Source organism: Mastigoproctus giganteus, chromosome 1 (assembly GCF_048544385.1).
Source record: "Mastigoproctus giganteus isolate SK-2022 chromosome 1, ASM4854438v1, whole genome shotgun sequence".
In the NCBI taxonomy this organism is placed as follows: Eukaryota; Metazoa; Arthropoda; class Arachnida; order Uropygi; family Thelyphonidae; genus Mastigoproctus; species Mastigoproctus giganteus.
This window is the reverse complement of record NC_143575.1, coordinates 35,880,795-35,894,420: the sequence shown is the minus strand read 5'-3', so window position 1 is coordinate 35,894,420 and position 13,626 is coordinate 35,880,795. Positions and strand designations below refer to the sequence as shown.

General features: G+C 39.2%; 1 protein-coding gene across 1 annotated transcript in view; it reads left to right on the top strand.

Moving 5' to 3' along the window:
* Ptpmeg (protein tyrosine phosphatase Meg) overlaps positions 1–13,626 on the top strand; it is a 526,004-nt gene that overhangs the window by 336,044 nt on the left and 176,334 nt on the right. The window contains exon 15 of the mRNA XM_090379497.1: positions 10,539–10,653. Within this exon, the coding sequence (XP_090235623.1) occupies positions 10,539–10,653 (115 nt within the window). The remainder of the gene's footprint in view (positions 1–10,538; positions 10,654–13,626) is intronic.

The following is a 13,626-nucleotide window of genomic DNA, read 5'->3' as shown; positions in this document are numbered from 1 at the left end:
CTTGCACCCTTTCTATTTAAGTGTATCCCATCCCTGTAGAAGCAATCAGTGTAGTACCGCAGAGTTGTACCGTTGCTCTGGAGTTGCTGTTTCCCATATGTAGTACTTTAAATTTGCCAGTGTTAAACTTCATTTGCCACCTCTCAGCCCATCTGCTCAACCTTTCCAGATCCGTTGCAGCAGCATAGCGTCAGTAGTGTCCTTAATAACCCTGCCAAACTTTGTATCTTCTGCAAACTTGGACATTAAGCTTGATATACCATCATCAATATTATTTATAAATACAGAAAACAATAATGGACCCAACACTGAACCCTGAGGGACTCCACTGATAACATTAGTCCATGATGAGCAGTGTCCATTAATTACCACTCTCTCTGTCTTCTCCCCCTCAACCACCCTTTTATCCATAGCAGCAATTTGCCTCCAATGCCACACTGCTCCAATTTGTGCAGCAGTCTTCCATGTGCAACAGTATCAAAAGCCTTTCTAAGACCCAAATATATAATATCAAAGTTATTCCCTACATCCAGTTCTTTTGTGATTGCATCATAGTATCTAATCAAATTGGTCAGGCAAGACTTTCCCTTAGAGGTGCCTCCATAGCCAGGTGGGAAGGAGCAGCAGTGCGTAGCACACGCTTCTTGATTAGACTGGGGTTCGAGCCTGTCGCCACCAAATACAGATGATGCGGAAAGGTTAGGGAATGACCACCGCATATCCCGGAGCAGTATGGCCTTAGTTGCTAATGCTTCTAAAAACCAAATAACAAAACAAACAAACAAACTTTCCCTTAACAAAACCATGCTGTGTCCGAGCTATAACTGAAGTCTTGTCTAGATGATCCTGCAGTGCTTCTTTAACCAGTGCCTCCATTAATTTTCCTGGAACAGAAGTTAAACTAACAGGTCTATAATTACTTGTGTCAGCCTTTGATCCTCCTTTGTGAATTGGGGTTCCATTTGCACATCTCCAGTCTATGGGTACCTCCCCTGAGTCCAAAGAAGCTCTCATAATTATGGCTAAGGGTTTGCTTACTTCCTTTGCTGCCTCCTTTAATATAACTGGATAGATCCCATCCACCCCAGGTGCCTTTCTTGTGTTTATATTCAACAATTTCTCCTCCACTTTACCCTCAGTTATTACAAGATTCTCTAGCTTACTGCCAGAATTGAATACACCTCTGGCATTCCCCTTCCTGAATAACTCCTCGTGTGTGAATGTAGGTGCAAAATACTCGTTTAGTTTGTTAGCCGCCAACAGGATCCTCAACTGTTGAACCATCAATATCCAGTGGACCAATCTGATTCATCCCTTTCCTTCTAGAGTTTACATAGGTAAACTCTAGAAGGAAAGAGCTGAAATCACAATTTCAGCTCTCGATAAACAAAATAGAGTCATGAGCATCCCACAATGGCTATCGTCTCTCTGCAACAAAAACAACTGCTATCCACTTTTGCAAAAAGCATCAGCTCCATCCAGATCCGGAGCTAATATTAGGAACCCAAAAAATACCACTTAGCAAAAATATCTGGTTCTTGGGCCTTGTACTAGACAACAAACTTACCTTTCAGGCACATATACGACAAATACGAACTCAGTGCATGAAAAAGATGGATATCCTTAAAGTTATCTCTTCCATGACATGGGGAGCCAATCGCTTCACGCTTCTACATCTATATCGAACCTTAATAAGATCTCGTCTAGATTATGGAGCCCCAGTTTATGATTCTGCACGTAAGACAGCATTGGCTTGTCTCAATCCGGTCCAGCATAGTGCTCTCAGGATGCCTTAGGAGCCTTTAAGACATCCCCAGTGCAAAGTATGTACATAGATGCCAATGAACCTCCACTACATCTTAGGAGGGAAGTATTGCTTCTTAGTTATGCAGTCAAATTACGAAGTCTCCCGTCTCATCCCATCTGGACATATCTCTTTGAACTGCAGTGGGAAACTTATATAGAAATAAACCCAATGTAAACAAACCTACTGGTATCCGGCTACAAGAAGTAACTCAAAATTGGAACATCTGCCTTTGAAATATCTTTCAAGCTACAGACACAGTACAAGCACCATGGGCAATGTATATACCTAATTGCGACAACTATTTTCTTCAGTGGGGAAAACACTCCCTATCAAACCACAATCTTAGACAGTTACATGTGGATCACGCATTGACCAATGCTCACAGTCTTCAGATATACAGGGATGGCTTCAAAACTGATATATCTGTGGGAGCTGCAGTAATGAGTCCTACATCCACTGTCTCTGTCTAATTACCACTTGAATGCAGTGATTTTACAGCTGAACTATATACAATCAAAATGGCTTTAAATCTCCTTAATGATGTTCCAAACACCCAAGTAATAATATATACAGACTCTTTAAGTGCTGTGAATGCCCTACAGAATAAATCACAAAATTTGCATCCACTTCTCTCACAAATCAGGTCACAGTTATGCCATCTCAATAAAAGTAAGCTGACTGTCACGTTTTGCTGGATACCCAGCCATGTTGGAATTCCAGAAAATGAGCGTGCAGACAAAGCAGCAAAACACCCTACTTGCTTCGATTCCATCCCAGTTCCTTTTTCTGATTATAAACCAGTCATACGGCGGATATGTACTGAGATGTGGTCTGAAATGTGGCATAATCAAACAGATAACAAACTTCTTGAAATAAAACTGAATCCACACACAGCTATGGAGATCCAGTTCCCGAATAAACAGGCAGGAAGAGGTCGTGTTTGCAAGAGCACGAATTGGCCATACACATCTTACACACCTATTTTTACTGCTAGGAGAAGATCCCCCATTTTGCCCGCATTATAGTTCCATACTTACCATGAAACATTATCATTGAGTGTACACATTATCATTCAGCCAGAATCGCATGTTTCAGATCTTTATTTAGCTCACAAAAACCTCTGCAACTAAGTCATATACTTGGAGATGATGCCACTTTATCAGAACTGTTCACTTATATAAAAATGATTAATGCATACAATCACTTCTAGAATAGTCTCCTTTCATATATTGATCAACACTCCAAAGTAACAGGCGCAGTATGGTCATAGCAGCCCTTGCGCCAATAAATCCCACTCCAATCAAACAATCAAATATTAACAGTAATCACCATATAGTGCAAAGAAGACACAGGCTTTTGCTGCACTGGCAAAAAAAAAAAAAAAAAATAGATAAGAAAATACAAATAATATGCTTCCCTCCTTACACAGTTAACTATCCAGTTGGCCTTTGAATTTATTCAAACTGTCAGCCTCAACTGCCTGTGAGGGCAACTTATTCCAATAATCAACAGCTCGCTGGCTAAAAGAAAACTTCTACAATCTAATCTAAACCTCAGCCCCTGTAATTTGAATTTATGGCCCCTAGTTCTGGAATTCTTTATAACAGTGAGAATTTCACCTTCATTCATTTTACAAATCCCTTCTCAGAGCCTTATAAACCCCAATCAGGTCACCTCTGACGTGCCTGGTTGCCAAGCTCTATAGCCCACATAATCAGTCTTTCCTCATGCAGTCATCCTTCTGCCTGTCTTTGGACCCTTTCAAGAAGCTCAATGTCTTTTTTCAGTATTCGAAATGTAGGATTATGACCTCCCTATTTCTACAGGATAACGATCGATAAATCATTGATAGGACACCATGTGCTTTCCTGGTTGCCTTTTTTTACACTGTTCAGTAAACTCCATATCTGCCTGTAAAAAAAAACTCTACCGAGTGTATAATTTATTTGGGGATTGCTATTCCCCAAGTGTAAAGCCTCGCATTTAGCAGCATTAAAACATAACTGCCACTTCTCTGACCATCTTTGAAGTCTGTTCAAATCATCCTGAAAGAGCGCTGCTTGACACTGATCATTATTATTATTAGCCATATGGTGCAAGGAAGCCTGAGGCTTACTGCACCAGCCAAAAAAAAAATTTCTGAATTACCTTGAGAAAGAGAGTCAGAAGTAGAAGGGAATCACCAAGAAAGAGAAGAATGATAATATCCAGCTCAGGACCCTGGGTGTGCCAAGCCCATACTCACCAGATGTGAGCCCCTGGGGTGACGATTCTGCCAATCTTTACTTCCTCTGCAAATTTTGACACGCCTTCTTTCCCTTCATCAATATCATTTATGAAAATGAGAAACAATAGCGGTCCAAGAATCGATCCTTGAGAGACCCCACTCCTGACATTACACCAATCTGAAGAATATCCATTAATCAAAACCCTCTGCCTTCCTCTCTGCAGCCACTCAGCAATCCATCTTAGAACCTTACCAGTAATCCCAACCTGTTCAAGCTTATACAGTAACCTCTCATGAGGGATAGAGTCAAATGCTTTGCTAAAATCCAAGTAAACTAGGTCGAAATTGTTCCCTAAATCCAGCTCATGAGTAACTGTGTTATGAGTAATAGCCTACTAAGTTAGTTAAACATGATTTTCCCTTAACAAAGCCATGTTGTGTGTCATTCAGATTGCCATATATCTATCTAAATGTCCCTGGTTGCACTTTTAATCATTGCCTCTAAGGTTTTTCCTACCACTGAAGTCAGACTCACCAGTCTGTGCTGCCAACTTTACTCTTAGAACCGTTTTTGTGTTGCCGATATATTGGCACTTCTCCAATCCAAAGAAATCTCCCTTGAGTCCTAAGATGCCCTCATAAATTAAAAATAAGTTTAAACTTCTTAACTGCAACCAATACCCCCACCCCCAACTAAAACTAAGAAGCACTCTAGGTCAATCCCTACCAACCACCCTAGAAACAGAAGATCTTAACTGGTAAAGATTACCAAGATTACCAACTAATGGATTAACAGTAGCCACTGGCAGAGGTGAAAGAGATTCTTGCACTGCTTCTATTGGAATGAGCAGAAGCCTGAAAACCAAGATGCAGGATATTTCAGAGACTGCTGGAAGTCATTGCGGTACAAGTAAACACATGGGTTGTGTTAGGGTAGCTAAGAATAGAAACAGGTGCATGTATACTTGCATGTACACCAATGCTAGGAGTTTAGTAAATAAATTTGATGAATTTGAGGTATTACTCAAAACATCAAGGGCAGATATTGTTGGGATATCAGAGACGTGGTGTCACACAGATATAAGGAATGCAGAACTGGAATTTGGGGAGTACAACATCTACAGAAAGGATAGACAGGATAGGAAGGGAGGAGGGGTTATGCTATTAGTTAAAAAACACATAAAATCCAAGGAAGTGAAGCCAGTCGACATCGATGGACAGGGCAGTGTCGAGTCAGTTTGGTGTGACATAAGCATAGGAAAATCAAAATTGAGAGTAGGAGTGTGCTATAGGCCTGATGACTCTGATGAGTATAATAAGATACTGTACAGGGAAATAGAATGGGCGAGTAAATCAGAGAGTCTTATAATGGGGGATTTTAATTTCCCAGATATTGACTGGAATTTGTGGGTTGGTCACTCACACACTAGCAAGGCTTTTTTGGATTTATTGGATGATTGTTTTCTACACCAGCATGTTCGGGAGGCAACTAGAGGGAGTAATACTCTTGATCTGATTATCAGTAGTGATTCTTCATGCATTAGGAATCTGCAGATAAAGGAACCACTGGGCGGCAGTGATCACAGTGTGCTGAAGTGGAATTTACTCAAGGAGGTAACTACCATCAGAGGTAAAGGGAAGGGTTTTTGCTTTCGTAAAGGCGACTATGATGGTCTGAGACAGTATTTAAATTCTATACAGTGGGACCAACTGATGATGTTACCAACAGCAAATTCAAAATGGGAAGCATTCGGGGAACTAATCTTGGAAGCTACCAGGCTTTACATACCAACCAAGAAATATTGTTCAAGGTTCAGGCATAAATGGTTGTCAGATGAACTAATGAGACATATGGCAGAGAAGAAAAATGCATGGGATACATACAAATTAATGGGTGACATGGAAGCCTATGATAGATATAAGTTGGTCTGTAACCAAGTCACAAAGGAGATTACGCAGGCAAAGGCAGATTATGAGAAATCCTTGGCAAAGGATGCAAAGAAAAACAGAAAAGAGTTCTTTACATATTTAAACTCAAGAAGGAAAGGGATGAATCAGATTGGTCCACTGGATGTTGATGGTTCAACAGTTGAGGATTCAGCTCAGGTGGCTAACAATCTAAACGAGTATTTTGCATCTACATTCACGCATGAGGAGTTATTCAGGAAGGGGAATGTCGTAGGTGAAGTAAACATTGGCAGTGAGCTAGATGATTTTCTAATAACTGAGAGGAAAGTGGAGGAGAGATTGTTGAGGATAAACATAAAAAAGGCACCTGGGGTGGATGGGATCTATCCAGTTATATTAAAGGAGGCAGCAAAGGAAGTAAGCAAGCCCCTAGCCATAATTATGAGAGCTTCTTTGGACTCAAGGGAGGTACCCATAGAATGGAGATGTGCAAATGTGACCCCAATTCACAAAGGAGGATCAAAGGCTGACACAAGTAATTATAGATCTGTGGGTTTAACTTCTGTTCCAGGAAAATTAATGGAGGCACTGGTTAAAGAAGCACTGCAAGATCATCTGGACAAGAATTCAGTTATAGCTCAGACACAGCATGGGTTTGTTAAGGGCAGGTCTTGTCTGACCAATTTGATTGGATACTATGAAACGAAAACAAAAGAAACACAAATGAACTGGATGCAGGGAATAACTTTGATATTATATATTTGGACCTTAGAAAGGCTTTTGATACTGTTGCGCATGGAAGACTGCTGCACAAATTGGAGAAGTGTGGCATTGGAGGCAAATTGCTGCTATGGATAAAGGGATGGTTGAGTGGCAGAAGACAGAGAGTGGTAATCAATGGACACTGCTCAACGTGGACTAATGTTATTAGTGGAGTTCCTCAGGGTTCAGTGTTGGGTCCATTGTTGTTTTCTGTATTTATAAATGATATTGATGATGGTGTATCAGGCTTAATGTCCAAGTTTGCAGACGAAAGAAAGGTTGGCAGGGTTGTTAAGGACACTACTGATACTATGCTGCTGCAACAGGATCTGGAAAGGTTGAGCAGATGGGCTGAGAGGTGGCAAATGAAGTTTAACATTGACAAATGTAAAGTACTACATATGGGAATCAGTAACCCCAGATCAACGTATCAACTCTGTGGTACTACGCTGACAGTGGTAGAGAATGAAAAGGACCTGGGGGTAATTGTGCAGGCAGATATGAAGTTCTCTGAGCAGTGCAGACGAGCTGCAAGAGTAGCTCATGGTGTCTTGTCAATGATATACAGGAATTTTTCTAGCAGGGACAGGGATGTGATTATTCCCTTGTATAAGGCATTGGTCAGGCCACACCTTGAGTACTGTATACAGGTCTGGAGGCCTCATTTCAAGAAGGATGTAGAGCTGCTGGAACGAGTACAGAGAAGGGCAACAAGATTAGTGAATGGAACAAAGGGTTGCTCTTACGAAGAAAGGCTTAAGTTTTGCAAATTACAGAGTCTGGAGACTAGGCATCGGCGAGGTGATCTGATAGAGGTGTATAAGGCTTTGAATGGCTTGAGCATGCTCAATGCCGATGGGATTCTTCCTCTTGCTCTGAATAATCACCTGAGAGGGCATAAATTCAAATTGAGGAAGGACGGATGTCGGATAGATGTGCGGAAATTTGCCTTTAGCCAGCGGGCAGTTGGTTTGTGGAATAGACTTCCATCGCTTGTTGTTGAAGTTGATAGCCTAAACAAATTTAAGGCTCAGCTGGACAGGTATTTCGAACGAATGGAGGGGTGAAATGGGAGTAGTGGTTGTTTTTTTTTTTTTTTTTTTTTTTTTGGCTGATGCTGAATAAGCTTGCTTTCTTGCATCATATGCCTCTACTAATGCTAATGCTATATTATATAATTTAGTTTATTGATTTAATTTTATCTTATTCTATTTTAATATAAAACAATTTTTTTTTTATTACATATCCTTAAACCACAGTGTGTGTGTGTGTGTGTGTGTGTGTGTGTGTGTAATGAGATAGAAAAATGGGGAAGTGGTCTAGTACAGTCAAGGGCAGCAAATGCTAAACCTAAGCAGAGCATGGTCGGTAAAGCAAAAAAAGGAAAGAAAGTGAGGGAAATAGAGTTGATAGAAGGGAGAGGAAAGATAACTAATAAAATATGCATAATAAGAAATAAATAATTACATAATTGACTCTAATGCATTAAGGGCTTATGCCTCAAGCTGCAAAAGAGTTAGACTATGTATATCCTAGTGCATTTGCATCATTTAAACACAGCCAATTATAGATTAGCAATTTGGCAATAGCGGCATCGTTTAAGTTACATCTCATAGTGCCGTCTGGGTGGTGTTATCCACTGAGAATAAGTAACAGCAGTCTTCTCCTTTGGGTGAAGCGTTACTTATTCGAAGTAGTGCAATGTCATGGCAACTCGTCGTGAAGGTTTTCACAATATGAGATGTAACTTAAACAATGCCGCTATTGCAAAATTGCTAATCTATAATTGGCTGTGTATAAATGATGCAAATTCACTAAGATTTACATAATTGATAAAATTCCTGTAGTTGATTCCTTTGTGAATAAAGAGTTCAATGATTGTGTATCCTGTGGCATGTATTCAAGAATCCATGAATACATGCCACAGGATACACAATCCACTTGATAATCATCACTCTGCTAACAGTTCTTTTTTTTTTGTTCCTGACATAAAAAGGAGTTAACCAATCTCAAATTAAAACTTGGTGGGTGCGTTACTAGAAGAATTTTAGAAATGGGTGCTGGCCCCTAAATCATTAGGAACTCCAAGTTTCTAGTAGCTTGCCAGGTGATGCATCCCCAATTTGGGCCCCAGAACAGAACAGAATAACCAAGTGCATACTGCTCTGGTTCAGGAGGATTTAGTTTTATTGGCAAATCCCATTGTCAATAAAACTAAATCCTCCTGAACCAGAGCAGTATTATTGGCAAATCCCATTGTCAGGAATATGGATAAAAGTTTTTGTAATAAGGATAGGTGAACTAGAACCAGGGTCTGCTGGGAGCAACAACTGTTGATGTCACCAACAGATTGTCAGATTTTAAGAGGAATAAAGAGAGCATTGCTATTCTTGTGTGGACTAATAATATTAAAAGCACAAACTGATGATTTATTGGAGGGGGGGAAAAATGGCAGGTTAGAATACATATGTGTTTTCGATTCTGCCCATGCACAATAGGAGAAACTATGCTAAGAGCCTTGTGGATTAACTCAAGACTCAAGGGAATCTGCAAGGCTTTGGTTGGGAGAGACATTTTTTTCAAAGTGGCCAGCCTTAGTAAGTAGAAGCCTATTTTGTTGACATGGAATTCATTTGAACAAAGGTGTAGTGCAAGGGTTTTTGCCGATGTCACTGAGGATATCTCAGTGGTTTTCGACCTTTTTCAATAACAGCCCCCCCCCACTCAATTTCTTGTCTGTTTGATCCGAATCTCTCTCTCTCTTTCTCTCTCTCTCTCTCTCTCTCTCTCTCTCTCTCTCTATATATATATATATATATATATATATATAAGTTAGTAGTCATGAAAGGCAACGTGCTAACGTTATGGTACTCGTAACGTTAATTATGGAGAACAAAGGGCCAATGGAACAGAATCGCTATCACGGTGAGCAGAAGGGAGCTAAGAGGCCATAACGTTAGCACGTTGCCTTTCACGACTACTAACTTATGTAACAATTATGGTTGTTGGGTACCTTCTGCATATAGTAGTGTCCCAGTCCGTAAACCATTATTATTATTATTAATATCTTAAAACGTAGATAGACTTCCATCACTTGTTGTTGAAGTTGATAGCCTAAACAAATTTAAGGCTCAGCTGGACAGGTATTTTGAACGAACGGAGGGGTAAAATGGGAGTAGTGGTTGTGCTTTTTTTTTTTTTGGCTGATGCTGAATAAGCTTGCTTTCTTGCATCATATGCCTCTACTAATGCTAATGCTAACGTTGCTTCCTTTAAAAACATATATAAACATTTAAATTGAGGACGGATGGTTGCAAGATAGATATGCAGAAATTGGCTTTAAGACAGAGTAAATGACTGCTGGAACAAACTTCCATTTGGTGTTTCATCTTTGTGGAACTTATTTTAAAGGTGATGCAGAGCTGAAAGCTGCTGTGGAAGCCTCTTTGATGCTCAATGTGAATTTTTTTTTTTTTTTTTTTTTTGAAGGATTAAACTGCAGATTAAATACAATAAGTATACAACTTTGCAATGATTACATTGAAAACTTAAAAAAAAAAAAAAAAAAAAAACCCAATAAAAAAAACCCAGAAGTTTGCACCAATGTCTTTCATACTACACTCTCTCAGAACTTTTTGACCACCTGTTGTAGCCTGATTGTAGGATGAGAAGTTTTCAGTTTTACATCGTTGCCTTTTTTTTTTTTTTGTCTTTTTGTTGTTATTGCTTTTAAGTTTGAAGTTTACTGATTGCCATTTTTGTTATTCTCAGATTATTAAGAACTTATTTAAGCATTTTATTTGTATCTTATATTTTTTTCCTCTCCTTGATTAGTGCGGAAACCACTGCCTTTACTCCAGCAATTCCGACCAAAATGATTGGCTATGCAGATGAGGAAAATGGTACTGATTTCTATGAATTGCCATCCTATACTGCTGAAACCATTGTGGTAAGATGCGTGCGCTCTCTCTCTCTCTCTCTCTCTCTCTCTCTCTCTCTCTCTCTCGTGATTTGAAACCAGTTTTTTCATGATTTATTGCACTTAACAATGATAACTAGAAGAGATAATAGATGAAACTTATCAGTTGTTACACCCAGCATATAGGAATGCAGCAGTGAGCTATGGACAAGTTTATGAACAATTCGATCATTTTAAAGTGGAGTGAACATCAGTCTAAAGTAATGTTTTCCTAATGTTTTTCCTTTTTTGCAAACCCCTGGAGTGATAATTTTTGCAGCAAAATCTCCTCTTCATTAGTAACTATTTTTGGAATAAATAATTTTTTAATTTTTAAAAACTGCTTTCAACTTATTAAATTTTGTTTGTTATTGTTATTTGGTTTTTAGGAGCATTAGCAACTAAGGCCATATTGCTCCGGGTATATGCGTTGGTCATTCACTGACCTTTCCGCATCCTCCGTATTTGGTGGTGATGGGCTCGAACCCTGGTCTAATCAAGAAGCGTGTGTTATGCACTGCTGCTCCTTCCTACCTGGCTACGGAGGCGCCATTACATTTTGTTTAAAAAATTTGTGTAACACATTGTACATAACAAGTTTACAGTGAAATTTGAATTCTGATATTGCCATCAGTTTGTAGTTAGGTGCATAATAATATTAAACCGTAATTCCCAAAGCATAATAAAAATTTTAAAACAAAACTGCATTTAACTAAATGCTCAATATTACAGTAACATCTTTCTCAGTGATGTGCATATGACAGTTCATGAGGAAAGGCCTGAGAAACCACCAGGCCTCTCCTCACAAATTAATCCACTGTATGACAATGCATGTCTACATAAAGTGAATTCAGCAGTGAATTTGGGAAAGAGTGATGACATTGGGCTGTGAAATCATGACTACTCCTTCCAGTCTAGATTTAGCGCACAGTGATTATCACTTGTTTGGCCCATGAAAGAACACCCGGGAGGACTGAAATTCACATAGATGATGAACTGAAACATGGTTATTCTGACCTGGTTAGGCAGTCAGCCTGCTTCTTTCTATGCTGCTGGCAGGCGCCTCTGTATCCAGGTGGGCAGGAGCAGCAGTGTGTAGCACACTCTTCTTGATTAGACCGGGGTTCGAGCCCGTGAGCCACCAAATATGGAGGATGCGGAAAGGTCAGGGAATGACCATTGTTTAAGCATTAGAATGGTTGCTTCAGAACTCAATATGGAGAAAGAAACAGTTAGACAAATTTTAATTGAAAATTTAGGCCTGAGAAAAGTGTGTACCAAGATGGTGGGAGAAATTTTGAATGAAGATTAAAGAATGGGAAGAATCCAAGTTTTTAAAGATGTTTTGAAAAAAATTGAACAAAATCCTGATTTTCTGAGTAGTATGTAAATTACATATGTAATTTAATTAGTTTATGAATTATGTATTTAATTACTTATGACAAAAGTTGGCTGTTCCAGTACAACCCAAAAACTAAAAGACGGTTAATGCAATGGAAGACAAAAACAGTCCCACAGACCAAAAAAAGCAAGAAGCAAAATTAAAAATCAAAACCATGCATTTTATTTTCTTCGTTATAAAAGATTATTATGGCTGAATACATCCCACCAAATCAGATTGTCAGTTAAACATAAATTGGAAACCTAAATTGCAGATGGTTGGATGCTCCAGCACACAATGCACTCTCTGTTTGCCAGTTTCTAGCCAACATGCACCTGTTTACCAGACTTAGTCCATTTTGACTTTTCTCTTCTAAACTGAAAAGTGTACTTTAGGAAACCCATTTTCACTCCATTGAAGACATAAAAAAAAAAAAAAAAAAACACAACACAACTGAAGTGATAAAAGGGTTTACATAAGATAACTTCCAGAAATATTTCTGTGCTTGTTTGAAGAAATGTATGGAACTGTGTGTGTGCAAGCCCAAGGAAATTATTTTGAAGGGTAACATACAAAATATCTAATTATTTATTTTATTGCAACAGTCTCTTTAATAGCTTCAATAACCTCATAATGTACACTGGTGTTCAAAGAACGTGCATCACCCCTTAAAATTGTAATTGTCGTCCGAATAACATAAGTATATGGCATTGTTTCTTACAGATTACATCAGATAAGATTGACACACGTAGGTGATGATGTAATATTGCATCAGCTGTTACTTTCAGCTATATAAGCATGCTCTGCAGGAATTGCAGTCATTCCTTGTGTCAGGATGGTGAGTTACGTGCAGTTGACCCCACAAAGAAAGAGTGTTATTGTTGCTTTATGTGAGGAAGGATGTACTTCCTGTCATATTGCTTATAGAGTATCTTGTAATCAGTCGATAGTGAGTAGATTTCTTTCCAAACTCAAGAATACTGGTTCTGCTGATAGGAAAAAAGGAACTGGATGCAAACGAGTCTCTATGCCAAAACAGGACTGCGTTTTGAAGTGCTTATGCCTTAAAAACCAGTAAAGCTTTTTTCATCTGAGCTGAAAAGAGAATGGGAAGAACATGCAGGAGTGGTAGCAAGTGCAGTAACAGCCTCTTCAAAAATGGACTTGTGGCCTGTCGTCTTAAGAAGAAGCCCCTCCTCACACAAAAATTGAAAAAGGCCTGATTAATTTAGTGTAAGGAGCATGTTAAATGGACCCCTGAGCAGTGGAAGTCAATTGCTTTCTCAGATGAGAAGAAATTCAACCTGCATGGCTCTGATGGGAGACAAACAATTTGCCATAGATGTGGTGAAGAATACCCTCCAGACTGTATGGTGTCTACAGTGAAATTCCCTACCAGCCAAATGATATGGGGGTGTATTTCTTATCGTGAAATAGGTCACCTGTGGTTTATATAAGGTTCCATAAATGCCAATGGATACCTGGCTATGTTGGAGGGCAAATTGCTGCCAACCATTAGAGACCATTTCAACTTGCCAAGTAATTACATCTTTCAGGATGACTCTGCTCCTTGTCATCGGGTG